The sequence below is a fragment of the Cynocephalus volans genome, chromosome X (genome assembly GCF_027409185.1).
Source record: "Cynocephalus volans isolate mCynVol1 chromosome X, mCynVol1.pri, whole genome shotgun sequence".
NCBI lineage: Eukaryota > Metazoa > Chordata > Mammalia > Dermoptera > Cynocephalidae > Cynocephalus > Cynocephalus volans.
The window spans coordinates 108,982,477-109,010,427 of record NC_084478.1 but is presented as its reverse complement, the minus strand read 5'-3'; the positions used below and the strand labels follow the sequence as shown (position 1 = coordinate 109,010,427).

Genomic DNA, 27,951 nt, shown 5'->3' with positions numbered 1-27,951 from the left:
ACCCCCACCAAATGTGTTCCCTAGACTTTGGACTTCCCAGCCTCTGAAACTATAAGCAATAAATTTCATTTTCTTACAAAGTGCCCAGTTCCAAGTACTTTGTTATAAGCAACAGAAACAGACTAATACTCAATACTTCTATAGACAATTAACTTTTGACAAGCATGCCAAGAAAATTCAATGGTGGTAAAAATAGCCTTTTCAACAGAAGGTGCTGGGACAAATGGATATCCCCATGTAAAAGAATGAATTTGGACCACTACTTCACACCATACAAAAAAAAATTAACTCAACATGAATAAAAGATCTAAATGTAGGAGCTAGGACTATAAGATTCTCAGATTTTGTGACCTTGGATTAGACAACAGTTTCTTACATATGACACCTAAAGCACAAGCAATTAATGAAAAAATTAAGCTTCATCAAAATTTTAAAATTTTGTACATTAAAGGGTATATCAAGAAAGCATAAAGACAACCCACTGTTTGCAAATCATGTATCTGAGAAGTATCTTGTATTCAGAGTATATAAAGAAGTCTTAAGACTCAACAACAAAAAGACAACCCAATTCAAAAAATGAGCAAAGAACTTGAATACATGTTTCCAAAAAAGATACATGAATGGGCAACATGACATGAAAGGATGCTCACTATTATTAGCTAGTTAAATACAAATGAAAACCACAATGAAATACCACTTTGTACCCACTAGCATGGCTATAACAAAAAAAGAAAAACAACAAATGTTGGCAAGGATGTGAAGAAAATGGAACCTTCTTACACTGCTGATAGGAATGTAAAATGGTACAGCCACTTTGGAAGAGTTTGGCAGTTCCTCAAGAAGTTAAACATAGAATTATCATAAGTCCCAGAAATCCCACTTCCAGGTATATACCCCAAAGAGTTGAAAAAGAGGCATTCAAATAAAATTTTGTATATACTCATATGAATGTTCATAGCAGCACCATTCACAATAGTCAAAGGTGGAAACAGCCCAAATGTCTATCAGTTAATGAATGAATAACAAAAGTAGTGTATCAATACAGTGAAATAACATTCAGCCACAAAAAGAAATGAAGTTCTGATATATGTTACAACATGGCTGAACCCTGAAAACATTATGGTAAGTGAAAGAAGCCAGACACAAAAGGCCACTTATTGTATGATTTCACTTATATGAAACATCCAGCATAAGCAAATCTGTAGAGACCAGAACACACATTGGTAGGACTGGGAGAAGGGTGGAAATGAGGAGCAACTACTTAATGGGTACAGGGTTTCTTTATTAGCTGATGAAAAAGTTCTGGAACTAGATATTGGTGGTGGTTGCACTACGTAAACGTACTTAATGCCACTGAATTGTACACTTTAAAATGGTAAATATTATGTTACTATATATTTTAGCAGACTAAGAAAAAGTAGTAAAATGTAAAATAGTTCTTTCACCAAAACTACCTTTAAAAAGTGCTAGAAGATGTACCACATTTTCCGTATCCACTCATCTGATGATGGGCATTTGGGCTGGTTCCAACTCTTGGCTATTGTAAAGAGTGCTGCGATGAACATTGGGGAACAGGTATACCTTCGACTTGATGATTTCCATTCCTCTGGGTATATTCCCAACAGTGGGATGGTGGAATACTACTCAGCTATAAAAACAAATGAAATACTGCCATTTGCAACAACATGGATGGACCTTGAGAGAATTATATTAAGTGAAACAAGTCAGGCACAGAAAGAGAAATACCACATGTTCTCACTTATTGGAGGGAGCTAAAAATTAATATATAAATTCACACACACACATACACACACACACACACAAACCGGGGGGGGGGGAAGAAGATATAACAACCACAATTATTTGAAGTTGATACAACAAGCAAACAGAAAGGACATTGTTGGGGGGGGGAGGGAGAAGGGAGGGAGGTTTTGGTGATGGGGAGCAATAATCAGCCACAATGTATATCGACATAATAAAATTAAAAAAAAAAAAAAAAGTGCTAGAAGAAACCTTATAATACAAAAATACAAATTATGAAATCCTTAAGAAGTCAAAATTAAACCAATTGGTGATAGAATAAAACAAAATGCTAAGAAAAAAATGTTGTGTTCATTGATGGCAAGGAAACATCTGAGATCTAGGCTAAGAAGAGCGAATATAGTTATTAACCAATGTGGCTACTCTTATATAAAGGGACTTATATGGTCAGAGTTCTTTGAGCATAGGTACTAAAAAGGCTCACTTACTAACCTACCCCTAGAACCTAAATTATAGGCTGAGAACGCTTATTCTCTTTCCTTCAGCACAATTCATTTCCAAACGCAAGGGAAATGGCCCTTTGAAGTTGGCAAGGGCAGGAAATTAGAATTGTACTCTAGCTCCCCATTCAGCTCAATACACTCATTCTCCCTACTCTTCTTTTCTCTGTACCAGTACAGGCTAAGTTGCAGAGGCCAAATTCTTACTTTACAGTTGGGTAAATATACAGCAGGGGGAGATGGTAGGTTATCCTAGATTCGGCAGTAACATGGAATTCTAAACATTTCAAAGATATTTTTTACACAGAGCATCTTAAAAATGGGGTTGTTTTTGAAATAAGCCTAATCTTTACAATTCTCACTTGAAATTAAATAGATTAGTTCATTTTCCTACAAAAAGAATCCATTTAAAAACATCAAAGTTTCCCAATTCTATTTAAAACATTATTCACTCTGGCTATATCCTCATTCAGAATTGGGGAAATGAAATATTTTGTCAGAAACCAAATTGTACTTCGTCTAAATACAGCCATTATAGCTAAATTGTTTTATTCTTATGCCTGTAAAATTGGTCAAAAACTTTAAGAGAATTAGTGATTTCTACCCACATGCAATTTCATAACCTACTTCCACTTATCTATCGGTACTTTAGAAAATTATTCCAGTGTATGTTTTCCTTGCTGGCCCTAAAATGTCTCAGGTATGTAAATCTGATATTTACCTTTAAGAATCCCTACAACTACTTGACAGCTGCACAATTACCACATATGATTCTCTTTGCGTATTCCTAACTTCCTAGACTGGAAGACGACAAGGTATGAGATAGAAGCAAATAATTTTATGGCTGTAATTTTTCTAAATTTATGTTACTATAAAGTTAAGATGATCATTATGCAAACATGAGATCTTTAAGATTACTCATTTCATCGTTTTCCAAAGCAGGACTTGAAATAGTCTTTACAAGTTTTCAAACAATTTTATTGATATAATTCACATAACACAAAATTCATACATTTAAACAGTACAATTTAGTGTTTTTTTATTATATTTACAGAGTTTAAAAACATTTTCATCACCTCAAAAAGAAACCTGTCCAGCTCTCTTGCTTCCTCTCACCATGTGATCTGCTTGTACCCGCTGGCTGCCTGCTGTTTTCTGCCATGAGTAGCAGCAGCCTGAGGCCAGCGCCAGATGCGGCTATCCCAGAATCATGAGCCAAATAAACCTCTTTATTAAAAAAAAAAAAAAAAAAAAAAAGACCTATCCATTAGCAGTCACTCCCCCATTACCTGCCACCCTATTCCCATCAGCCTTAGAGAATCATTTAGCTACTTTCTAACCACTTAACTCTATAGGTTTACCTATTATGGATATTTCCACATAGACGAAAGCACACAAGAGGTCCTCTTTTGTGACTGGATTATTTCACATAGCATTATGTCTTTGAGGTTTGTCCATGTTGTTACATTTATTTATTTTGCCAAGCAGTATTCCATTATATGGATACAGCATATTTTATTCATTCATCACTTGGACATTTGGGTTGTTTCCACCTTTCGGTCATTAAGAGTAGTGCTGCTATAAACATTTTTGTGAGAACACATGTTTTTATTTCATTGCTGGGTCATATAGCTCTATGTTTAAAATTCTGAGGAAGTGCCAAACTCTATTCCAATCCAACCAGCAGTGTATGAGTATTTCAGTCTCTCCACATCCTCACCAACACTTGTTAATGTCTTTAATATAGCCATCCTACAGGGTGTGAAGTTGTAGCTCATTGTGGTTTTGACTTGAATTTACCTAATGACTAATGACGTTAAGCATGTTTTCATGTTATTATCTATTCACATATCTTTCTGGGGAGAAATGTCTATTCAGATCTTTGACCCATTTTTTAATTGGGTTGCCTTATTGAGTTGTAAGAGTTCTTTATATATTCTGGATAAAAGACTATTATCAGATATATGATCTGCAAATATTTTATCCCATTTTGTGTTTTCATTTCACTTTCTTAGTGATGCTGTTTCAAGCACAAAGGTTTTTAATATTCATGTTCAATTCATTTTTTTTCTTTTATTGTGTGTGCCTTTGTTGCCATAGCTAAGAAATCACTGCCTAACCCAAGGTTATGAAGATTTACTCTTATGTTTTGTTTAGGAGTTTTAGCTTTAGATCTTGCATTTAGGTTTTTGATCCATTTTGAGTTAATTTTTGTATATGGTGTGATACAGGGGTCCAACTGGATTCTTTTGCATGGGGATATCCAGTTGTTCCAGTACCATAGTTGAAATACTAAGAGTAGACTTTTCATAAAAGAATAGTTTTTTCAACTATTGTACTGGGACAATACGATAGTTGAAAAGACTATTCATTTCCCCATTGAATTGTCTTCGCACAGTTATTGAAAATCCAATTGACCCTTGATGTCTTGGGTTTATTTCTGGACTCTCAATTGCATTCCACTGATCTATCCTTATGCCAATACCACACTGCCTTGATTAGTGTAACTTTGTAGTAAGCTTTGAAATCAGGAAGTGTGAATCTTCCATCTTTTTTCCCCCCAATATTGTTTTGGTTATTCGGGGCCCCTTGCATTTTTATTTGAATTTTAGGTCACTTTGTCAATTTCTGTAAAATGCTAGCTGGGATTTTGCTAGGGACTGCAATAAAACTGTAGATCAGTTTGGAGAGTACTGCTATCTTAACAATACTCAGTCTTCTGATCTGTGAACATGGAATGTCTTTGCATTAATTTGATATTCTTTATTTTTTAAAAACGTTTTGATATAGTATACTACCTTAACTGATTTTTGGATGTTAAACAAACCTTGCATTCATGAGATAAATCCCGATTTGTAATGCAGTATAATCCTTTTTATATATCGCTAGATTTGATTTCCTTGAGCTTCTTGGATGTGTAGATTTTCATCAAGTTTGGCATATAACGGCATTATCAGCAATTTTCTTCAAGTTTTTTTTATCTCTTTCTCTCCTCTGGAATTCCCATTATATGTGTGTTTATGCATTTAATAGTGTCCCATATTAGTTTAAGGCTCTGTTCATCTTTTTTCACTCTTTTCCAAGTACAGAATTTCCATTTCTACACATGGAAACAGTGTTTGTGTACTCTATCCTTTATCGATATAGTCATTGTCATATCTTCCTTTATTACACATGGTTTAATTTCTTTGAACATATATATAATAGCTGCTCTGAAGTCCTTGTTCACTAAATTCAATATCTGGTCCTCCTCACAGGCCATTTCTATTGTCCTTTTTTTTTTTTTTCCTGTGTATGGGGTCCCATGTTCCTGTTTCTTTACATGTCTCTTAGCATTTTATTAAACACTTTAGGTACTATATCATAGCACGGACTAATAGCAAAGCAGTTCCCTCTTCAGCTGCTCCTGAGAAAGCACAGCCTTAGGTATGTGTACATTCTCCCATATCACCAGGTATGACGATTTTAGCACGGCCTCCTTTGCTGTCTCTTTCTCTGGTCTCCCTGATAACCTTCTAGCTGGTCTTCCTCTGCTGGTACCATACCATGCTGTTAGACTCCACAGATTGCTAGTTGGTTATTCTATTGTTTTGAGCAATTCCCTGGAAGCGTAAGATGCTCCACAATCCAAATAAAGTTAGGTAGGGCCAGGGACTTGCCATTCTTTGAAGGTTGCTCTGACCCTCTCCTTGGCAGAACCTCTGTATCATAGTGCGGTATCTGGGGCCAATGCAGGCTACCACTTTGCTGCCAAGCCCGCCAGACTACCTCTTCCACAGTAGCTCTTCTGCAACATAGAACTGGATGGGGAAATGGGTGTAGCTTCTAGCTCAGATGCTATAGCCTCCCACAACTGCTACTGAATTCTACAGATTTGAAGTAAGTGATTCTCAATTTGTAGTAAATCCTTTGATCAGTCTCCAGAGACTGAATTTTACCCTTGCTAATTTTAACCAATGAAACAGACATTTCTCTGGGGAGAAGTGCCATTAAGCTCTTCACACTGCCATCCAGAACTCTTCACCATTATAATTTTGAACTGGTTATGCAGAAACTGGTGATCAAATTTAGGAATTTATCGTAGTCCACGAAGCTGATTATAAATAGAAAAATGATTTGTTTCTAATTTTAAAAAGCTGGAATTAATGGCTAATTTTTAAAAATGATAGACTATCTTCTCCCTCATTACCCCAGGTAACAAAAACTTGCCTAAAATACATACAAGGGCAAGGTACAGTACACAAAAAATGCAGTCTTACTCAATTTAGTAGGTGATACTGTGTCACTGCACCCAGTGCTGGAATACTTATAAATGCCAAGGATGACAATCTATTAAATAGGTGCTTATTCATTCATACTTTTTGCATTTTGTCCAGAAAGGCTCAGGCAACCTGTTCACCCGTGAAGGTAAATTATAGAAAATGCAAATTACCTCAGTGAGCTACTACCTTCTGGGAGTCCTCAAATGCATTACTCTATACTTTGATTAGATATACTTCAAAGGTAGGAAAAACTTTTACATCTCCCCCCCCCCTTTGGCTTACTAATGAAATTTACAGATTTTCTATCATTTTATATGCCAAATCTTTAAAAGAAACATTTGAATCTAAATTTTACCAAAAAGGAAATCAGGAGGCAAAGTAGTTAAGTGACTTTTCCAAGGTCATACAGTTCATTAACGACATAAAAAAAACGTCATTGCTTCTAATTATAAGTTTATCTTTTTGGTGGCGGTCGGTACAGGGATTGAACCCTAGACCTTGGTGTTATCAGCACCACGCTCTAACCAATTGAGCTAACCTGCCAGCCTGATAATGGTTTTTTGTTTTTGTTTTTGTTTTTGTTTTTTCCTTCATCGAAGGATTCTCCGACATTCAGCCTTCAGCTCTATGCACCAAATCTAGTTAGATGTGCTAATATTCTTCCTGGAAAGCTGATTAAATTTGCTTTCCTGTTACATACTTAACAGTAGACTCTAGTTCACAGGTACTGTTATGACCCTTGGGAAGATAGCCTTTTCTTAGTATTATAAAAAGACAGCATCGGTAATTTCAGGACATGTTAACATTGTTGCCCATCTTTGTTAGGAACAGAATTTTTTACATGACTAAAACATACGCTCTCTATATTAAAAAACCTAGTAATTTAAACAAAGGGAAAGATAATATCAATTGAAAAGACATCTTAAAAGTATAACAGTTTTAGAGAATACATTTTTTTCTTTCTAGTAAAGTATTATACTATGTAAATAAAAGTTATGTGGGGCACCATAGATTTTCTTCTTTCCTTTCCAGATCAGCCCCAAGACCAAAAGAAAGGAGAAATTATGATAAAAAGGAAAATAAAATGTTAGAAATCTAATAGCAACTTTAGTATCGAACATTAAGTCAATATTTATAACACCAATAATTATACATGAACATTGGGTAAAAAAATATTCTTTTTGTACAACTGCAGTAATAAACCATATTTTCCATATCTCCTCTAGACATCTTTAGCACTGAGCAAAATACCTATTCTTTTTGGGGGAGAATTAACAAGGCCCAAACAAAATAACTATTTTTGCTTAAATCTCATGCTTTCTGCCATGAAGAGTCTTCAAAAAATATTTTTCAAATAACTAGATGTAACTTATTTGCACAGCCATATATCTAATTTTACGTGGATTAAAAAACTGATCAAGAGAAGACATATACGGGCACAAAAAAAAGGTACCCAGATAATCATTACTGAACAAAAAGATAAATCTAAGGAAGAGTTTTTTTTTTTTTTTCTCCTGGAACATAAGTATAAGTTTAGAAAAGGATTTTCAATGATCTGAAGACTGTTACGGGTTAAATTTCAAGACAAATAGCATGAAAAATAATCAAATCCCTTCTCAGAATTGGAAGTTCCGGGCCAAGCCTATGGCACACTCGGGAGAGTGCAGCGCTGGGAGCGCAGCGACGCTCCCACCGCAGGTTCGGATCCTATATAGGAATGGCCGGTGAGCTCACTGGCTGAGTGCCGGTCACGAAAAAGACAAAAAAAAAAAAAAAACAATTGGAAGTTCCACATGATCTTAAGGACCAACATATCACGTTCTGAAAAACAATATAAAGTTATTTGGAGTACAAACTTGAAAACAAAAGAGAAATCTCTAAAAAGAAAGGTTACCCACTGGGGAAGCTATCATATTTACTTCAAAGCAGCTAAAGCTTCTTTTTCCCAGGTATATAGGCAACCTTCCACACCATTAAATACTCCCTCCTTTTTGAAACACTTTCTTCACTTGGCTTCCAGCATACCAGTCTTCTGATTTTTCTTCTAGCTCACTGGTGGGCCCTTCTCAATCTTTTGCTGGTCCTTCCTCTTCTCCACTTCTTAATGTTGGGATACCCCAGGGCTCAGTCCTTTGCCATCTTCTCTTCTCTAGTTGCATTAGGTGATCTCATCCAATGTCATGGTTATTCCCTGATGACTCCCAAATTAATTTTTCCAGTCCCAAATTGTTCTCAGAAGTCCAGACTTAGATATCCAATTGCCTACACAGCATCTCAAACCTAACATGGCCAAAACAGAACTCGATTCTACACTCCTCCAAACCTGTTTCTCCTCCTGTATGCTTCATCTGTGCATCTCAGATTTCACGCAGCTGTTCAGGTCAAAATCTAGGAGTCATCCTTTAGTCCTCTCTTTCCTCTTCCTCATATCCAAGCTATCAGCAGATCCTACCTTCACTACCCTCAAAAAAGAACCTGAAGCCAGCATCTAAGCACCTCCCATCATCTGTCTCACTAGTCCAAGACTCTTACCTGGAACACTGTAGTAACCTAACTGGTCTCTCTGCTTTTCCCCTTAATCCTTTTCAGTCTAACTTTCACACTGCAGCTCCATATTTCGTACAGGAAATGAAATTGTGTCGCTCCTCTTCTTGATCGCTCTAATAGCTTCCTATTTACATAGCTATGCCAGGCTATAAAGACATTCATGAAAGTCTCTGACTTTCTACCCTATTTCATTTCTTACCATTTTCACCCCTTAATCACTATGTTGTAACTTCACTGGCCTCTCTGCTATTCCTCAAACATGCCAAGTAAGTCAACATTTTAGGGCCTTTTCACTTGCCTTTACCTATACTCATATGCTCTTCCCTCAAATATTCACATGGGTCACATGATTACTTCATTAGGGTCTTTGCTTATGTCACTTCCTCAGCCAGGCCTTCCCTAACCACCTTATCTATAGTAGCAACCCTCTCCACATTCTGTCCCTATTCCCTTTTTCTTCAGAGCACTCAATATTATATATTTGCTTATATTGTTATTGTCTGCTTTCTCCATTGGAATGTAAACTCCATAAAAGCAGGTGCTTTGTCTTGGTCACAGCTGTATAACCAGCACACAGAATACCCGGCATACAGTAAGAAACTCAATAAATATTTATTAAATCAATCAATAAAGGAATGGATAAATGAGACTTCTAGTCTGAACACTATCCAATAATATAGTTTAGGGTTTTGTTTTCACAGGAAAAAAAAAAAACACAAGAATGTGCCCTAAAAGACAAAAATAAATTCAGCTTGATTTCTCTCAAATATGAATTTTATTATAAGGGGGAGAGTTATTAAGTAGCCCTGAAGCAAACTTTTATAGCAAATTTTCAGCAAGGTATTCTAGCTTTACGAAATTTTTAAAAAGCTTCAGAATTACCTCTGAAACTAAAGTTGCAGTTAGTTTATTAAGGCCTGAACACTTAAAAGTGGATATATATGTATATACATACACACATACAAACAAATATAGAGCAGTTTCATGAAATCAAACTGGTATAGACGAGAATGTCTTCATTAACCCCAAATCCTCTTCCCTTTCTTCCCTCATCAAATCGCTACCAGTGAAGGCCCAGGAAGTCACCAACTACTTAGGGCTAATAGTCATACATGTTGTACCCTCTTAACTTGGTGCTTGTGTTGCTGTTCACAGTAAGGAAAATGGCAATATTCCCAGAGGTTTCACAGAGGCAACAGAGTACTTTGCATGTGTATGTCTATGGATTAACCGCCACTGTATATTACCTGCTCTCTTCCATCAATGCAGCACATAGTACACAAAAATGTGAAAAATCCTATCACAATACAGATGTGCCTCTTTATGTATAATTTGGTGAACGGCAGAGCCTGATGATGAAAAGGTCATTTCTCACTAGTAGACTAAAGAATCTAAACTCTGAAAAATAAGTTAGCCACTCCGAGGCTCTCCTGAGCCATGGATAGAAGGCTAGAGTACTCCTTAAGGAGGGCAGTCTGTTAATGAGACAAATATGGAAACTCAAGTTGAGCCATGTGGCCTCTCTAGCAACAAGGAAGGAATTTAGTCCGATATGCTGTGTGTTTATGTCAACATTTGTGTAATGTTGATTGTTGTGGCTTATGCTCTCTGATCAGGGGACAGAAGAACGATGAATACTACTTCTTATGAAAAGTTTCAAGCCTTGTAACCCCTCTGAAAATAAATAGTCCAAATACCAGTTCCATTTCTTTCCCTGCAGGCACAGAAAAAGGAAAATTACTTATCAAATATTTTATTACACTTATTCTCTACTTCCTCTTCTTTTCCTAGGAAGGGTTCACAACATTCTGGAAGATGTCCACATAGCAAGAGTTAGTTCAGAGGCGCCAGGTTCATAATTGGAGCTCAGTCACTAAGTAACTTTAAAACCGGAAAGTACCCGAAATCCAAGGGCTAAACATCCCATTTATCATATTGGTAAAAAAAACTTATCTATTCATCTGAACAAAGTACTGTGAGATGGAAATGTGTCATCATTCCCATACTCTAGGATTTTAACATCTAAAACAGATAACAAAGAAGCAAACATTATTATAATACTGCCTATATTAAATATGTACACAGCAGGTGTTTCTACAATAATGAGACAATTGTGTACAGTTTTAAGTCAGTCTCATTATAGTCACAATTTGTATGCATGCAACTGTACCATAAAATGAAACAATGTATGGTCACAACAGCAGGAGTCAGACTATGAAGAGTTATATCCTAGAGAGGACTGAAAGAATAGTGCCAATAAATTCACATAAAAGTCACTGGAATGAATTCAGAAGGCAAACACATCACTTTGACTTTGTGGAGACAGAGTTAAGATTTGGAAAGAAGGAAAGATATAAATTCTCTTGATGAAATTAAGCTACATGAAGTCCCTGAACATGATGAAAGTAAATTTATTTACCCGAATGGAGCTCATGTTTACTGTCCTTTCTTCTGGGCTTTCCTTTAAAAAAACAAAAAACAAAACAAAAAAAAGGAAGTGGAGAGACATGGAGATGAAAATATTTAGTTAGCAAAAATCATTGGAAAATTAAGATGGCTCTTCACTGTCTGATTCATGTGCTAAGTTCTATTCCTACCATCACTCTTGGATTCCTTTTGAATCAACACCCAGTATAACTCTCCTTATTTCTTTCTCCCTAGAAGCACAAATAAAGGGAAAATAAAATTATAGTGAATAAAGTAAGCACTATTTTGCTAATCTATGGTCTCATTTTTTTATCCTGTACTTAGCCACTGGGGTAGGGATGGAGGGTGTCAGAGAAGGCTTTTTCTGAGGAACGTGATCCTTGAATTATCCTTGAATTCAGTCTTTTATTGTTTTGGGGTTTTTTTGGCAGCTAGCCAGTACAGGGATCCGAACCCTTGACCTTGGTGTTGAACTGAGTCTTGAAGGATGAAGAGGAAGTCTGGTAAGCAGGCTGTATACATAGTAGATTCTATGAAACTCTAATTCTTCATAAAATCTCAGACCTAGGTGATCCTATCTATTCCCTGGCTTTAACTATCACCTACTGTATTTCACTGAATCTAAGGTCTATCAATTCTAAAAAACTACAATTTTTAATATCACTAAGAAAAAATTCTGCCCTTTAAACTATGCATAACACAATGCCTTTTTAACACCTAGAATTTTTATTTTATAATGATTAAAAGAATTGTTTTAGATGTAGGCAGATTTTTATCATACATCACTTTTAGAAACATAAAATGGTAGATATAAACAAATAAATTGGTGAAACTGTTTCTAAAACTTTACATTCAGAGTACAACTCTTCTGAATTACTTTTCTACTCATGAAATGTGGGATGTCTATGTTTTTTCACACCACATCATCCTCTGTGCCATAGTGTCTGTGATGCAGCATTTCTTAAAAGAACTAAAAGCTAATGGTGTTGGGGTCCCAATTATGTAAAGCTAACCATTTTTGGCCCATGCTTCAGGAAAGTCCTTAACATGTAAGACTCACTGCCTCCCTCCTCTCTTCCCCCAAATCATTAGGTTTTTGAGGGTTAAAACAGTGTTCCGATATTGTCTCTAGATTTTTTTTCTCATGCTGCTGACATTCATTCTGCAAAGTCTAATTCTGGCAATCTGCCTGTGCATGCTCGAACAGCAAATGACAACTATGTCATGATTGCTATCTGGCTGACAATGATCACAAGATGCATCCTGATCTCTGAGAAATTAGACAGTGGAAAAAAAATATGTTTTTGGAATTAATGAAATATAGTACATGCTGATGAACTCCATATTATACTTATTTCCCTAGTTCCAACTTCTCTCCTGAGCACCAAGCCCCTATTCCAAACTGCCTTTTTACATTTCTTCTTGGATGTCTAGCAGGAATCTCAAACTTAAGTAGGTCAAAACAGAACTTGATTCTTAACTTGCCCTCCTCCCAAAACAAAATAACCTCTCTTGTTCTTTCATCAATATTCCTCTTATTTATAAATTGAACCACCATAAACTTAATTACTCAAGTCAAAAAACCCAAAAGTGCTTTTCTCATTCCCACTTCCAATCAAGCCATGATCAACAAGTCCTGTCTGTCCTACCTTTGCAATATATCCTCAAATCAATCTATTTCTATCCATCTCCACTGCCACCACTTGTATACAAATCACTATCAACATCTCTTGTCTAGACTGTAGCAACAGCCTCCCAGTTGGTGTCCCTGCTTTCACTTGGGTGTCCTCTCATAACCCCATCCTACACAAAAAAAGCCAAAGTGATCTTTATTAAACATCAATTCAGTCCGTATTACAACCCTGCTTAAAAATCTTTCAACTGTTTCCCATTGCACTCTTGAACAGACCTGTAGCATAGACAGTTCTTGCACCTCTCCAACTTTATTTCATTCTCCCCCTTGTTTCTTAAATGCTAATCCCCACTGGCTTTACTTATTTTCCTTGAATTCCTTGAGCCACTGTACTGTTCCCACTTCTGGGAATGCTCCCCCACCACCTATTTCCAAGCTGACTCATTCTCATCTTTTAGATGAAATCTCAGATCAAATGTCACCTCCTTAAAAAGGCCTTCCTAGGGCTGGCTGGTTAGCTCAGTTGGTTAGAGCGTGGTGTTATAACACCAAGGTCAAGGGTTCCAATCCCCTTACTGCCCAGCCACCAAAAAAAAGAAAAAAAAAAAAAAAGATGGCCTTCCTGACCACTCATCCCTTACAACTCCCCAGTCACTCTCTCATACCCCACCCTGTTTATTTCCTTTCTAGCATTTATCAAAATTTAAAATCATGTTTATTATTTGTTTATTGTTTGCCCTCAAAATGTAAACTCTATTTGGGCAGAGATGGTATCCATCTTTTTCAGCACTGTATTCCCAGTGTCAGGAGGAAAGGGGGCACCAAATAAATATTTGCTGAATGAATAAACAAATAAACAAACTAGTTATTAATTCAAAGGCAATTTATGATAAAACAGAGCTTCGGAATTTCCTGAAATGTAGGCTCTACACATATTCAAAATACTTTAACTTATCAAGTGAGCTGAGCTCTTTGATAATAAGAACAGACTGACAAAATTAAATTTTACTAAATTATCTCTAAAGAATCTGGCCAATTTGAAACATTTACAGTGTAATAATTCAGTAAAAGTAAATTTGCCAAAATTAAGTCATACTACCATGGTATCAAAGGTTATTTGTACCACCTCAAGAGTAAGATAACATAGATAGTGATTAGTTAGTTGGTGACAAGGGCCCAAAAGGCACTCTTTTAAAAGGAAGATTAACATATTAAAGCCTAGTATTTTCTAAACCATATAGAAACAACATCAATTACAAAAATGGAAGTGTCACATCTTGACAAATATGCTCTATGCTGCTAGAATTTAACCTTCTAGAACCAACCTTCCTTAAACATTTTAAAAGCCATTTTCTGATTTAAAAGAAAATAACTCCTGATCCTTCAAAAGAAGACTGCTTACCTATGTTCAAGTTGATAATATCTAGTATCTTAGAGACTGAGTCTTATAACTAAGTCTCTCTCTCTCTTCCTAGGAGAAAAAAAAGAACTGACTTATGAAAATCAGTTCTATTCTACCTATGATTCATTACATGCTTTTCCAACTAAGAACTGTAGAAGATGCAACTGAGTATGGAGAAATGGACACCCATTCACTACTGGTGGGAATGTAAATTGGTATAACTTCTACTGAATGCAATTCGACAATACCAAACAAAATTTAAAAGATACACCCTTTGAAAGTAATTCCACTTTGAGTCATTTTATCCAACAGATACAACTGTATATGTGTGAAATGATGAATATGATTCAAAAATATTCATTAGAGTATAATTTAATAAAATTAGAAACAACTTAAATGCTCAATAATAAGGGACTGCTTAACTTACATTAGATCCATGCAATAGACACACAAAAAGAATGAGGCAGACATACAAAAAGAATGAGGTAGCCCTTATGTACTAGTATAAAACAAAAGCCAAGACATTAAGTCAAAAAATCAAGAGGCAAAATAGTCTGCATAGTGTTGAAAAAGATAATTTACCCAGAAATGTACAGTATGTCTCTGGAAGGATAGTCAAACTGCTAAGAGTGGTTGTTTCTGGAGAGGGGAACTAGTAACCAGGGAATATGGTTGGGAAGATTATTAAAAAAACCCCACCAATCTGCATTCTGTCTCTACGGATTTACCTATTCTGGATATTTCACATAAATGGAATCATACAATAAACGATCTTTTGTGTCTGGCTTCTTTCATTTAGCATAATGCTTTTGAGGTTCATTTACATTGCAGCATGTATCAGTACTTCATTTCTTTTTATAGATGAAAAATATTCCATTCTATGAATATATCATAATTTGTTTATCCATTCATCAGGTGATGAACATTTGGGCTGTTTTCACCTTTTGGCTATTACAAATAGTGCTGTTATCAACATGCATGTACATATACTTTTCTGAGCACCTGTTTTCGATTTTTCTGAGTATATACTTAGAAATGGAATTGCAGGGTCAGATGACAAATTCCGTTTAACTTTTTGAGGAACTACCAAACACCTCCAGATTATTTTGAAGCAAATCACAAATATAATTTCATTTCATGGAAACTTTCTTTAAAATTAAATACTCTTCAGTACTTTTTCAACTTTTCTATGTGTACATGTACCAACTACTCAAAAATTTTTTTTTTAAATTTTTAACAAGTAAAAATCACTTTACAGGAATAGGACCTTAAGATCATTAAACAATATCTATTAGAGTAAGAGACAAAGTATGCATCATGAAACTGATTACAAGAACATCCCAAATCATCTAATAAAACAGCCACAGCAGGAGATGATTACAGATAGAGATGCTGGAAACAGACTACAGAGAGAAAACTTTTAAAGCAGGATACCTCAACCTCAATACTACTGACATTTTAGGCCAGATAACCGTTGTGGAGCTCTGTCTTCTACATTGTAGGATGTTTCATAACATCTCTGGTCTCACCCACTAGATGTCAGTACTCCCATTATCCAACTTGTTACAACCAAAAATGTCTCCAGACATTGCCAAATATGTTGGGGAAGAGGGACTGCCCTCAGTTGTGAACTACTGCTTTAAAGTACTGGGAAACAATGACTATAAATCAGAAATTATCATAAAGTATCCTTGAATTATGATATAACTCAATGGTAAAACAGGATTTTTTTAATAAAAATAATTCTCATGTAATTTTTCACATTAATGAATAATGATAACAGCTAACATTATCCAAGCAATTACTATATGCCAAAGATATTGAGATTCACATGCATCATGAAATTTAAACTTTGTAACAACCCAGTCAGGTAGGTTAGTATTATCATTCCAATTTAACAGACAAGGTAATTAAAGCCCAAAGAGTTTAAGTAACTTGACCAAGGTCACACAGTTACTAAGCAATAGAGCCAGGATCTGAGCCAAACAATAACTTCCAAGTTCTTAATCACAACACTGACTTTAATTTTCAGTAACGGCAGACCAGATCATTAGTATCAACCCTTCCACTGAGAACAACTAAAAGAGGGACAATTTTTTTAAAAATCTTAAAAACCATCAAAATAAAGGGGAGTTTTTCTTTAGAGAGAATATTTCAGCTAATAAATAAAGAAGAAATTACAGAATATCACCATTTTGACACATTTATGAAATACAGGATCTAAGGCAATGATCATCAAATGCCTACTAACAACATAAAAGAGAGACAACCAGACATTATGTTGCTTATGATGGGAATATATAACACTATGGAGCATTTTTGCCAAACAAACAAAAACCTAATAAAAATCTTAAAGGATCCTGAATCTGATCAAACCCTTAGATTTAACTACCAATTTACAGAAAATAGCAGGGACAAAGGAATACGCAAAATGATATGACAGGGATGCAAACTGCAAAATCCAGACTACAAAAACCTATAGGACAAACAACCTGTAAATAAACAAATATAACAAATAAATAAAATGCTAGGAAAATTAAAAAGAAGAGGGAACCCAGAAATTTAAAAAGATTCAAGAGACATATCCAATGACTGTGATGATAGGACACCATTTAGATCCTGACCCAAACTAAAAAACATTGATGAAACAACTGGGGAAGTCTAAACACTAGTATATTTGAAGATACTGAGAAAGTGTTACTTTTTTAGGTGTGATAATGATATTTTGGTTGTTTAAAAAGTGCCCACATGGAGTTTCACTACCAGATGAGATATGAGGAGCTCTGTGGATCTATTCTCCAGCAAAATGGACAAAGTTGGCAAAAACAAATTTTAAAACCTCAGCACTTAAAGTTTCTGAAAATTTTCCTAGGGGCTTATAGCAAATATAAAAACCTTTACTTAAGAAAATCTACTAATACTTGGTAAGAACAGCAAGTGTCTGTGAGAATATATAACATGACAGTGGTTTTAACAGAGTCCCAGGACCTGCTCCTTCCTGGTGAGTGGCCAAGGGTTTACAGCTCCCTTCCTCCACCCAGTCCCCACTCATAGCACAGAGGCTCTATTCCAGCTGCAGTAGGCCAAGAATACTTGGGCCCTGACCACATTTGCTCACTCATCGGCAGAGATTCCATGCTGGGAAAGGCAAGCCAAGAAGCACAGAAGCTACTTCCCTGCCTAGTGCACAGTGTTGTGGCTCAGAGATTTTTCTAAGGGAAGCAGTCCATAAGAAAAGAGAGCTGCAAAGCTCTCCCCCAAAGGAACTGACTTTATTTGAAACAAAGCGTGGGTTAGTCCAAGCCTAAAGGTGCTCTAGAAAACAATAACTCCCTAATTAAGAAGCTAAACCACAGGTAGGGTAGCTCATCAGAGAACCAGGGAAAGAGATAGCTAAAAAGAGCCCTTTTAGGGACAGAACAAACCTCAAAGACTGGCCTCAAAAACTACCCTTGCCTAAATTTAATTGGATCAGACTGCTGAGCAACTTATGCCCAGGGCATTGTCAAAAATAATACAGCAACTGCCCAGTAATATGTGGAGCCTAATGAGCAGGTTGTAATACCAAACAAAGCAAACACCTTAACAGATTAGGGAATGAGACAGTCAAAAAGAGCTCTGTTAAAACCACTGTCATCCCAAGGTGACTGTGCACATACGCAAGACTGATGACAATAGGATGAAATTAGAAATCAATAACAAAGAAATTGGGGAAATTCAATGTGTAGAAATTAAACGACACATTCCTAAATAATCAATTGGTCAAAGAAGAAATTTAAAAACTGAGAAAACATTTTGAGATAATTTTGTAGCAGTAAACACCTATTTTTTTTTTTAAAAAGGAGGATCTCAATTCAATAATCTAACCTACTGCCTTAGGAAACTAGAAAAAGAGCAAACTAAACCCAAAGCAAGAAGGAAGTAAATAATATAGATCACAGCAGAAATAAATGAAATACATAATATAAAAGCAATAGAGTGTCCCACACTTCCTGATTTCAAAACTTACTACAAAGTTACATTAATCAAAATGGTGTGGTACTGGCATAAAGACACATAGACCAATGAAATAGAATAGGGAGCCTAGAAACATACCCTCATGTATATGGTCAAATGATCTTTCAACAAAGGTGTGAAGACCACTCAACAGGAAAAGGACAAGTCTCTTCAGCAAACAGTGTTAGGAAAACTGGATGTCCATATGCAGAAGAATGAAGTTGGACCCATACTTTACACCATATACAAAAATGTATTCAAAATGGATAACAAACCTAAATGGAAGATCTAAAACTATAAAACTCTTGGAAGAAAACAGAAAAAAAACTTCATGACACTGGATTTGGCAATGATTTCTTGGATATGACACCAAAAGCACAGGAAACAAAAGAAAAAACAGATAAATTGGACTTCATCAAATGAAAAACTTCTGTGCATCAAAGGACACTATGAGTTTCACTACCCTAGTTACCTCTTATAAATGACATCATACAGTATTTGTCCTTTTGTGAATGGCTTATTTCACTTAGCATATCTTCGAGGTTCATCCATGTTATAGCATGTGGTCAGAATGTCTTTCATTTTTAAGGCTGAATAATATTCCATAGTATGTACATACTACATTTTATCTGTTCATCTGTGTATGAACATTTGGGTTGTTTATAACTTTTGGCTACTGTGAATAATGCTGCTGTGAACATAGGTGTACAGATATCTATTCAAGTCCCTGCTTCCAATTCTTTTAGGTATATGAGGGTATGTAAAAAAATTCAAGGAAAGATTGGTCTTATCTTTCAATTCTATTTTTTCCACAAACTTTTGAAGTACCCTAGTATATCCAGAATCATATAATAATCATCTTCTTAATTTTTTGAGGAACCTCCATGCTGCTTTCCATAGCAGCTATACCATTTTACACTCCCGCCAATAGTGTACAAGGATTCCAATTTCTCCACATCCTTGGCAACACCTGTTATTTTGTTTTGTTGATAGAAGCCATCCTACTGGGTGTGAGGTGGTATCTCATTGTGGTTTCGCAAGATGAAAAGAATTCTGTGGATGGACAGTGGTAATGGTAACACAACAATGTGAATGTACTAATTAATGCCACCAAACTGTACACTTAAAGATGGTTAAGACGGTAAATTTTATGCTATGCATATTTACCATAATTAAAATTAACAATAATTTTAGAAGAAAACAGTAGAAAAGATCAATGAAACCAAAAGTTAGTTCTTAAAAATATCAACATTGACAAACACCTAACTATACTGAATAAGCAAAAAAAGGAGAAGATTCAAATTACTAAAATCAGGAATAAAAATGGGAGAAATTACTACTGATCTTATAGAAACAAAGCTTGTGAAGTATGCCAACAAATTAGATAATTTAGATGAAATGAACAAATTCTAGAAAAACCACTATCTGTTGAGAGAAACATAAGAAGAAACAGAATATTCAAATAGACTTACAACAAGAAAGAGAATGAATTAGTAATTTCGAAACTTCCCACTAAAAAAAGCCCATGACCAGATGGCTTCACTGGCAAATTCTATCAAATATTTAAATTAATGTCGATCCTTCACAAAGTGGAAGAGAAGAGAGCACTTCCTAACTCATTCCATGAAGCCAGTATTAACCTGAAACCAAAACCAAAGACATCAAAAGGAAAAACCAATATCCTTTCGAATATAGTCACAAAAATCCTCCATAAACTACTAACAAAATCCAGCAACATGTAAAAATAAACTGTTCTCCATGACCAAGTGGGATTTATCCCAAAACTGCAGGGTTGCATAAATAACTGAACATCAACTAATATACCTTATCAGTACAATGAAGGACAAAAACCACAGGATCATGTTCGTAGATGCAGAAAAAGCATTTGACAAACTGTAACACCCATTCACAATAAAAACATTCAACAAACTAGAAACAGAAGGGAAGTTCCTTAACCTGATAAAGTGCACTCATGGAAACCCTTAATGTCATACTGGTGACAAACTGAAATGTTTCCCTCTATGATCAAGTGACTGTTCTTTTTATTTATTTATTTATTTATTTATTTTAAGTTTATTTTTTGGCAGCTGGCCAGTAAGGGCATCTGAACCTGTGACCTTGGTGTTATAAGACTGCACTCTAACGAACTGGGCTTACCACCCAAGCCAACTGACCATTCTTGCCACTTTTCTTCAACATTGTGCCTGAGGTTCTAGACAGTACAATTAAGCAAGACAAAGAAAAGGCATCCAGATTTGAAAGAAAGAAATATAACTATCTCTATTTGCAGAAGACATAATCTTGTATATAGAAAATCCTAAGAAATCCACTAAAAAGCTTTAAACTAACGAATTCAACAAGACTACAGGATATAAGATCAATAGACACAAATCAATTGCATTTCTGCAAAGCAGCAATAAGCAATCTGAAAATGAAATTAAGAAAACAATTCCAGTTACAATAATGTCAAGAAGAAATACTTAGGAATGAATTTAACAAAAGAAGTGCAAAACTTATACTCTGAAAGCTATTAAAACATTATTGAAAAAAACTAGAGGACTTAAATAAAACACAAAGACATCCAACGTTCATGCACTGGAGAACTTAATATCGTTAGGATGGCAATATTACCCAAATTGACCTATAGACTCAAGGCATTACCTACCAGACTACCAACGGGATTCTTTGTAGAAACTGACAAGCTGATTCTAAAATTCATATGGAATTTCAAGAGACCAAGAATAGCCAAAACAATCTTGAAGAAGAATAAAGTTGGAGGACTCGTACTTCCCAATTTCAAAGCTTACTACAAAGCTACGCTAATCAAAACAGTGTTATATACTGACATAAGGACAGACATGTAGATCAACGGAAGAGAATCAAGAGTCCATAAATAAACCCATACATCTATGGTCAACTGAATTTCAACAAGGGTGCCAAGACATCTCAATGGGGAAAGAATAGCCTTTTCAACAAATGGTGCTAGGACAATTGAATAGCCACACACATACACAAAACACAGGAGTAAATCTTCGTCACCTTGAGTTAGGCCGTGATTTCTTAGCTTTGACAACCAAAGCACAAGTAATAAAAATTTATAAATTGAACTTCATCAAAATTAAAAACTTTTGTGAATTAAAAGACAGCAACATTTAAGGGAAAAGACAACCCACAGAATAGGAGAAAGCTTTCATAAATCATGTATTAGATGAGGGACTTGGATCTAGAATATAGAAAGAACTCTTACAACTCAATAATAAAAATTATTACAACTTAGAAAAAAGGGAAAGATGTTGAACATTAATAGCTATCATGGAAATGCAAATCAATATCACAATGAAATACCACTTCACACCTCTAGGATAGCTAGAGTCAAAAAAACCCAAAAAAACAGATAACAAGTGCTGGGAAAGATGTGTAGAAAATGGAACCCTCACACACTGCTGATAGGAATGTAAAATGGTGCAGCTACTTCAGAAAACAATCTAGAGATTCTTCCAATGGTTAAACATATGACCCAATATTCCCATTTCTAAGTATGTATACCCAAGAGAAATAAAAACATATGTCCACAACCTTGTAAACCAATGTTTATTCATAACAAATGAAAAGTGGAAATAATCTAAAAGTCCGTCAAATGATGAATGGATAAAAAAATGTCACATCCATACAAAGGAATATTATTTGGCAGTAAAAACAAATGAAGTACTGATACATGCCATGATATAGGAGAACCTTGAAAACATTATGCTAAGTTAAAAAAGCCAGTCACGAAGGACCACATATCGTATGACTCCATTTATATGAAACTTCTAGAATAGGCAAATATATAGAAATATAAAGTAGATTAGTGTTTGCCTAGGACTATCGCAGGAAAAAGACTGGGTTGCAATAGCTAAGGGGTGTAGGGTTTCTTTTTGGGATAATAAAAATGTTCTAAAATTGAAGCTGGCTAGTTAGCTCAGTTGGTTAGAGTGCAGCCTAATAACTCCAAGGTCACAGGTTCGGATTCCCGTATCAGTCAGCTGGGAAAAAAAAAAAAAAAAAAAAAAGATGAAAAATGTTCTAAAATTGATTGTGGTAATGGATGCACAGCTCTATAATTATACAGTTCAAGCCACTGTATCTTTAAATGGATGAATTGTATCATATTTGAATAATATCTTAATAAAGCTGTTGGGAAAAAAGAGACATAAAAAGTTTTCTTAAAGTGCCATATCTTTTAGAGGTATACAATGAAACATTTACAGTAAAATTATATAACATTTGGTATTTGCTTCAAAATAATTTTGGGGGGAGGGTATAAAACTGGGTGGGAGTAGAGATCAAGCTGGGTGCTGGGTACATGGGGATTCATTATACTATTCTCTCTCCCTTTCTACATTTGACATATTCCATAATAAAAAAAGTTGTTTTTAAAGTAATAAAGAGCTAATGCTATGGTAAGGAATTATGAAGCCAAAATCTAGAAGATGAGAACCCAAACAGGTAAATCTAAAACTCAAAACCACTTTTGGCCTAAGGGAACTTGCCAATCCAGAGAAATCAGCTGCAAAACTGAGCTGCACTTCCACAGCCTCACAGGGCTAAGGTGACTAAAGCCAAAGCACAGGGATTGCCAAAAGTGAGAACTCTTATAAACCATGCCCCACTTAAACTGGAAAGAATTAACAAGAAGTAAATTAGTACTCTCGCAAGCTTGCAGTCTGCATCCTATGGTCTGGGGAACCTGGGGCAAAGAACCTGGATTAGGGTAGTCTCAGACAAAGAGCATCCCTAGGTACCTGGGAGAAGCAAATGAAAGTCCTCTGTGCACGAAGATATCAGTTCAAAGTGTCCGGTACATGGTCAAACACAATCAGGCACACAGAGAAACTAAGCAGCATGAGGAAAAAGCAGACAACAAAAACAGACACACAAAAACTTTAGATATTGGAATTAGATACAGATCATAAAACAATGTTTACTAAGTTTAAAGAAAGGAAACACTGGATGGGAAAAGCAAAAGCAATAAAAATGTCTAACTCAAGGCAGAAGAAGAGAAAATATGGAGGAGACAAGGACGGAAATGAGATTTTCATAGTTCAGAATTTGGAATCATGTAAATATTTTACATACTTCAAAAATAAAATTAAATCTAAAAAAAAAGCAATCTCCAAAACATGAAAAACTGAAACAAAGGTACCTAACTATATGTAAAATATAGTATTTGCACTGTATATTTTTAAAAGGACTTAGTCCAGAGGGGAAAAAGTGGAAACATTTAAAACCTCATCTAGTAGTTTCATATTAGTAGTAATATTAAAATTTTTAATTTGAAACAGATATTTGTATATGATAAATTAAACAAGCTATTATGAAGTCAAGAAAAGAGAAAAAGACAAAACGTAGTATCAGAAAACCTCTAAACTATACAACCTCTGAAATTCTATGTGGTTAAAAAATGTAATTTTTATCCAAATATTAAAATCAATCAATATGTTTTTGAAGGCCTACTTAACTACTTTTTCACCCTCTGGTCCTTGACTATATTTCAAAATATCATCTCCTACCATGATATAGTCTAGCCTAGAGGCTCTCAACACTTATTGCTGTCACCCAAGAGTTACTAAATCGGGTCTCAGAGCAGTAGCAAACAAGGATATACACTTTAAAAAAGCACCTGGGGTAATTCTGCTCCTCAGTCAGTGTAGTGTCACTGATCTAGCCCTACAAAGCTACTTCAAGTGCCTCAAATATGGCAGGTTCTAACACGGGGGTCAGCTAACCACAGCCCACAGCCCAAATCCAGCCCCACACCTGTTTTTGTAAATAAACTTTTACTGGAACACAGCTATGCCCATTTGTTTACACGTTGTCTAGGGCTGCTTTCACGCAACAATGGCAAAGTTGAGTAGTCTTAACAGAGACCACATGGCCTGAAAAACCTAAAATACTTACAATCTGGCCCTCTATAGAAAAAGTTCTAACTATCTTTGCTCTGCATCTTTGCGCTTTTCCTCAAATTGTGCTCCTATCTTGGCAAACTCATATTCGTCCTTCAAACTTCTGATTAGCATCACTTCTGAAAGCCTGAACTTAGCATCCCTTCATAGTTATTCATTATCCTCTGTACTTTCCATATTATATTACTCATCATTATTTATTCTAAGGTGTCTGTTTAATGACTGCCTCTCTGAATAGACTGTGAGCTCCATGAGGGCAACACCCAGATGTGTCTTGTTCACTAGTGTCTGGCTCATTGTATGCATTTATTAAACATTTATTCAATGAATATCTCCCCAACCCTGCACATTTATTTTTCATTTTGTTAGATTTCTCAATGTTCCAGCCTGTTAAAGGAATTCTGAATCCAAATTCTTTGAGAGTATTTGTAATCCCAACCTGTTGTATTCCATGCATTTGAGCTCTTCTTCAAGTCATCAATAATGTCAAAAACAACAGGGCCAAGGATAAAGTCCTGAGAAGACCCCCCTTTCCCACCCACCTGCACATTGATATCAATCTATTAAATCAGCAGTCCTCGACTAAGACTCTAATTATAACATTATCTAATCTATATTTTCCATCTTGTCTAGAGAGATTTTAAAAGAGCTTCCACTTCTACAAAGCATTTACTTATCTGGCACCATCTCTACCCAAGCAGAACTCAACTAATCACTCCCCCATCTTTCTCACCACTGTACCTTTTCTTACTTCATCACACTGTATTGTAGTAATTTGTTTAGGAGTCTGGCTGCTACAAGCCCAAGCTATCTTAGAGGATAGAGGCTTAAGTGAACTGAATCCCCAGAGCCTAGCACAAGGATCAAAATTTAGTTTGTACTTTAAAAAACACTTCTTGCAATTCAGATGCACTAAATTTACGTCATTTCCCGTTTCTGTCATCAACAGTATTACTATATAATTACTGTATATTACTGTATAATTACTATTTATACAGTATTACTATATAAAATCTAAAAATCCTTTAAATATACTTACCTGGAGCAAAAAGAAAACAGCATAACTAAACAGAGAAGGATGATAGACTAAATTTAAACTTTCTTTATACTCTGCTACTCCAGCTTTTTCCAGGATTTTGGGGTCAATATGCATTCCTTTCTCAAAGGGTTTGGATGTCCAGAGGCAACCAACCATAGTTGTCAAATAGTAATTATATTCTTGATAGATCTTGTTGCTGAAATTGAACTCTGATTTTGCCTAATGGGAAAGAAATAAAATTGTCATTATTACCTATTCTCCCTTTCCTTCTTATTCCCAACAGGCCACATATATCTATACTCAAATTTTAAACGACGGTGATTTAACATAGAATTTCATCATTTGTACCTTTTGTAGCAACTCATTTTTCTTCGCAGCAGTCAAATTTTGACGATATCTAACAGGAAGAACAAATAGAATAAAATATTTAATATGCCTTTAAATGTAATGCCTTTGAAATGTAAGACAAAAATGTACATTTTAAATGGAAATATATGCAAATGTGCACACAAATATCCAGTTGTCTAGTTAAGGTTTTTATCCTTTTGTGGTACATTCTCCTCAAAGAATAGAAATTAATAGAGGCTCAAAACTGAGCTGTACATTTAAGATGTGCACTTGACTCAAAAAAGAAAAAAACAATGAAAGAAATGCCATTAATGTTCGCTATTAACAGTTTCTCATAATTGGCAATAACTCCCCTTATCTCCCAGAAAATGTTCTTTTGACCAGAAAAGCTACATACACTTAAACCAGTTGTCAGCCGATGACTAATTTTTCTTTAAGACTCAGCATTTAGAATAAACAATGCTGAGTGCAACAGTAACAACGCACAACACATCCTTATCTATAAGTTTTTTTTTTTTATTCCATATCCCCCACAGTGGGGGATTTACAAGCGACACTGTTTTCATAGCCCCATACTGGAAGGTCATGCCCAAAAGAAAGCCATGTTTCCTATTTCCAAAGGTCCTGGCAGAAAATGAATAGGAATTTTTAATGTATTATAGTTGAAAGATGAAGACAGAATTATGATGTACTAATTCATAAAATGGTAAAAAGGCTTTGTTACCTGTGCATAATATAACAAAGCTGGTTCAGGATGCTGGCATCCAGGCTGAAGAGTGCAGGAAAGAAGATCCCAGGAGGAAACAATACTACCAATGGGAGGTTATAATTTATATGTATGTCACATACCTTTTGGGAAGAATGATAACATCAGTATATGGATTATTCCCCAGGATTCCTCAACCAAGTTCACCCAAAAATCATCAGTATAAGATAAGCAATAATAACAACATTAGGTTTGGACCTGCCCAATTCCTAAATAGCATAGGCAGCCACGAGTCTGTTTAAAATGTACCATTGTCCATGCAGGGCTGGGGAAAAAATAAAATAAAATAAAATATACCTCACCAAACATCAACCTTATCATAGAGAATTATTTCTACAAGACCATTATTAAAATCTTTCATTTTTTCTGGGGAGAGGTCTTACAGTTGGGGGGCAAGATAGAGGAAGGGAGCATTTCTTTTTTCTTAAGTCTCATAAATACCTATTTATCAGATTAGTTAGCTGTCAACCTGGAAAACAAAGGAGCATGCTTCTAAGAAAATATGTGACACAAGACAACTAGGTATTAGTAAAGGGAGGAAGCCAGGAAAAGTGAGATTATAATGGGTACTTCATGGATATTAGTTCTGTCCAGGTCAAATACTACAGAACAATGGAAGAGTACTAGGTACCGAGAGAAATAAGGGCAGTTGAAAGGTAGAAGTGGAGATCTGAAGAAACACTAAGATATTTTTGGGTTTTGCCAGAGGCTGGGGATGTACAATGGATAAATAAAAAATGATGCTAAAAACAGACATCTGTCTAGGGCCAGCATTATTACAGGTCAATGTCTACTAAAGTGGTACCTGGACCAAAAAAAAAAAATGCATTTGTTTTTCCACTGTCTTATGGAAGTCAGTTACTCAAGTGAGAATACAATCATTAACTTCAAAATGTGACGTTATTTTAACTATGCTAATAAGATCACAGCCCACCTTAATGGTTACACCTAAAATTTAAATAATAGACCAGTAAAATGGATAGCCATTCCAAAAATCTAAATAGGGAAAATGGAATGTGTACTACCTTCTCATAGAAATCCAAAATAAAGTGCAGCAAGAAAGTACTGTTGCTCTCCAAGCGCACTGCAGTAGTGGACAGCCACCCTACATAGTCAATCAGTTTAGACACAGAGTTCAAGGATTCACCCAAAGTTGTCTCTCTGCAATAAGAAACAAGAACATTCAGATCCAGAGTAGCAAAAGAACTCACAATTTCCTAGCTGAAGCTGGATAGTATATAGCAAAAAGTTGATAGAGATTTCAAAAATTGTCAGTGCTCCAATGTATAATTCACCTTTTAAAAAATCATAATGATTAATCATAA

General features: G+C 35.4%; 1 protein-coding gene across 2 annotated transcripts in view; it reads right to left on the bottom strand.

Annotated features, from left to right (window-relative positions):
* Positions 1-10,682: 10,682 nt before the first annotated feature.
* CENPI (centromere protein I) overlaps positions 10,683-27,951 on the bottom strand; it is a 58,201-nt gene continuing 40,932 nt past the window's right edge. Inside the window, exons 15-20 of one of the 2 annotated variants that reach the window (XM_063084350.1) lie at positions 27,652-27,787; positions 26,585-26,709; positions 25,861-25,909; positions 25,513-25,731; positions 11,490-11,531; positions 10,683-10,784 (exon numbers count right to left, since the gene is read on the bottom strand). In XM_063084350.1, the coding sequence (XP_062940420.1) occupies positions 10,683-10,784; positions 11,490-11,531; positions 25,513-25,731; positions 25,861-25,909; positions 26,585-26,709; positions 27,652-27,787 (673 nt within the window). The remainder of the gene's footprint in view (positions 10,785-11,489; positions 11,532-25,512; positions 25,732-25,860; positions 25,910-26,584; positions 26,710-27,651; positions 27,788-27,951) is intronic. The other variant, XM_063084351.1, reaches the window with a different exon arrangement.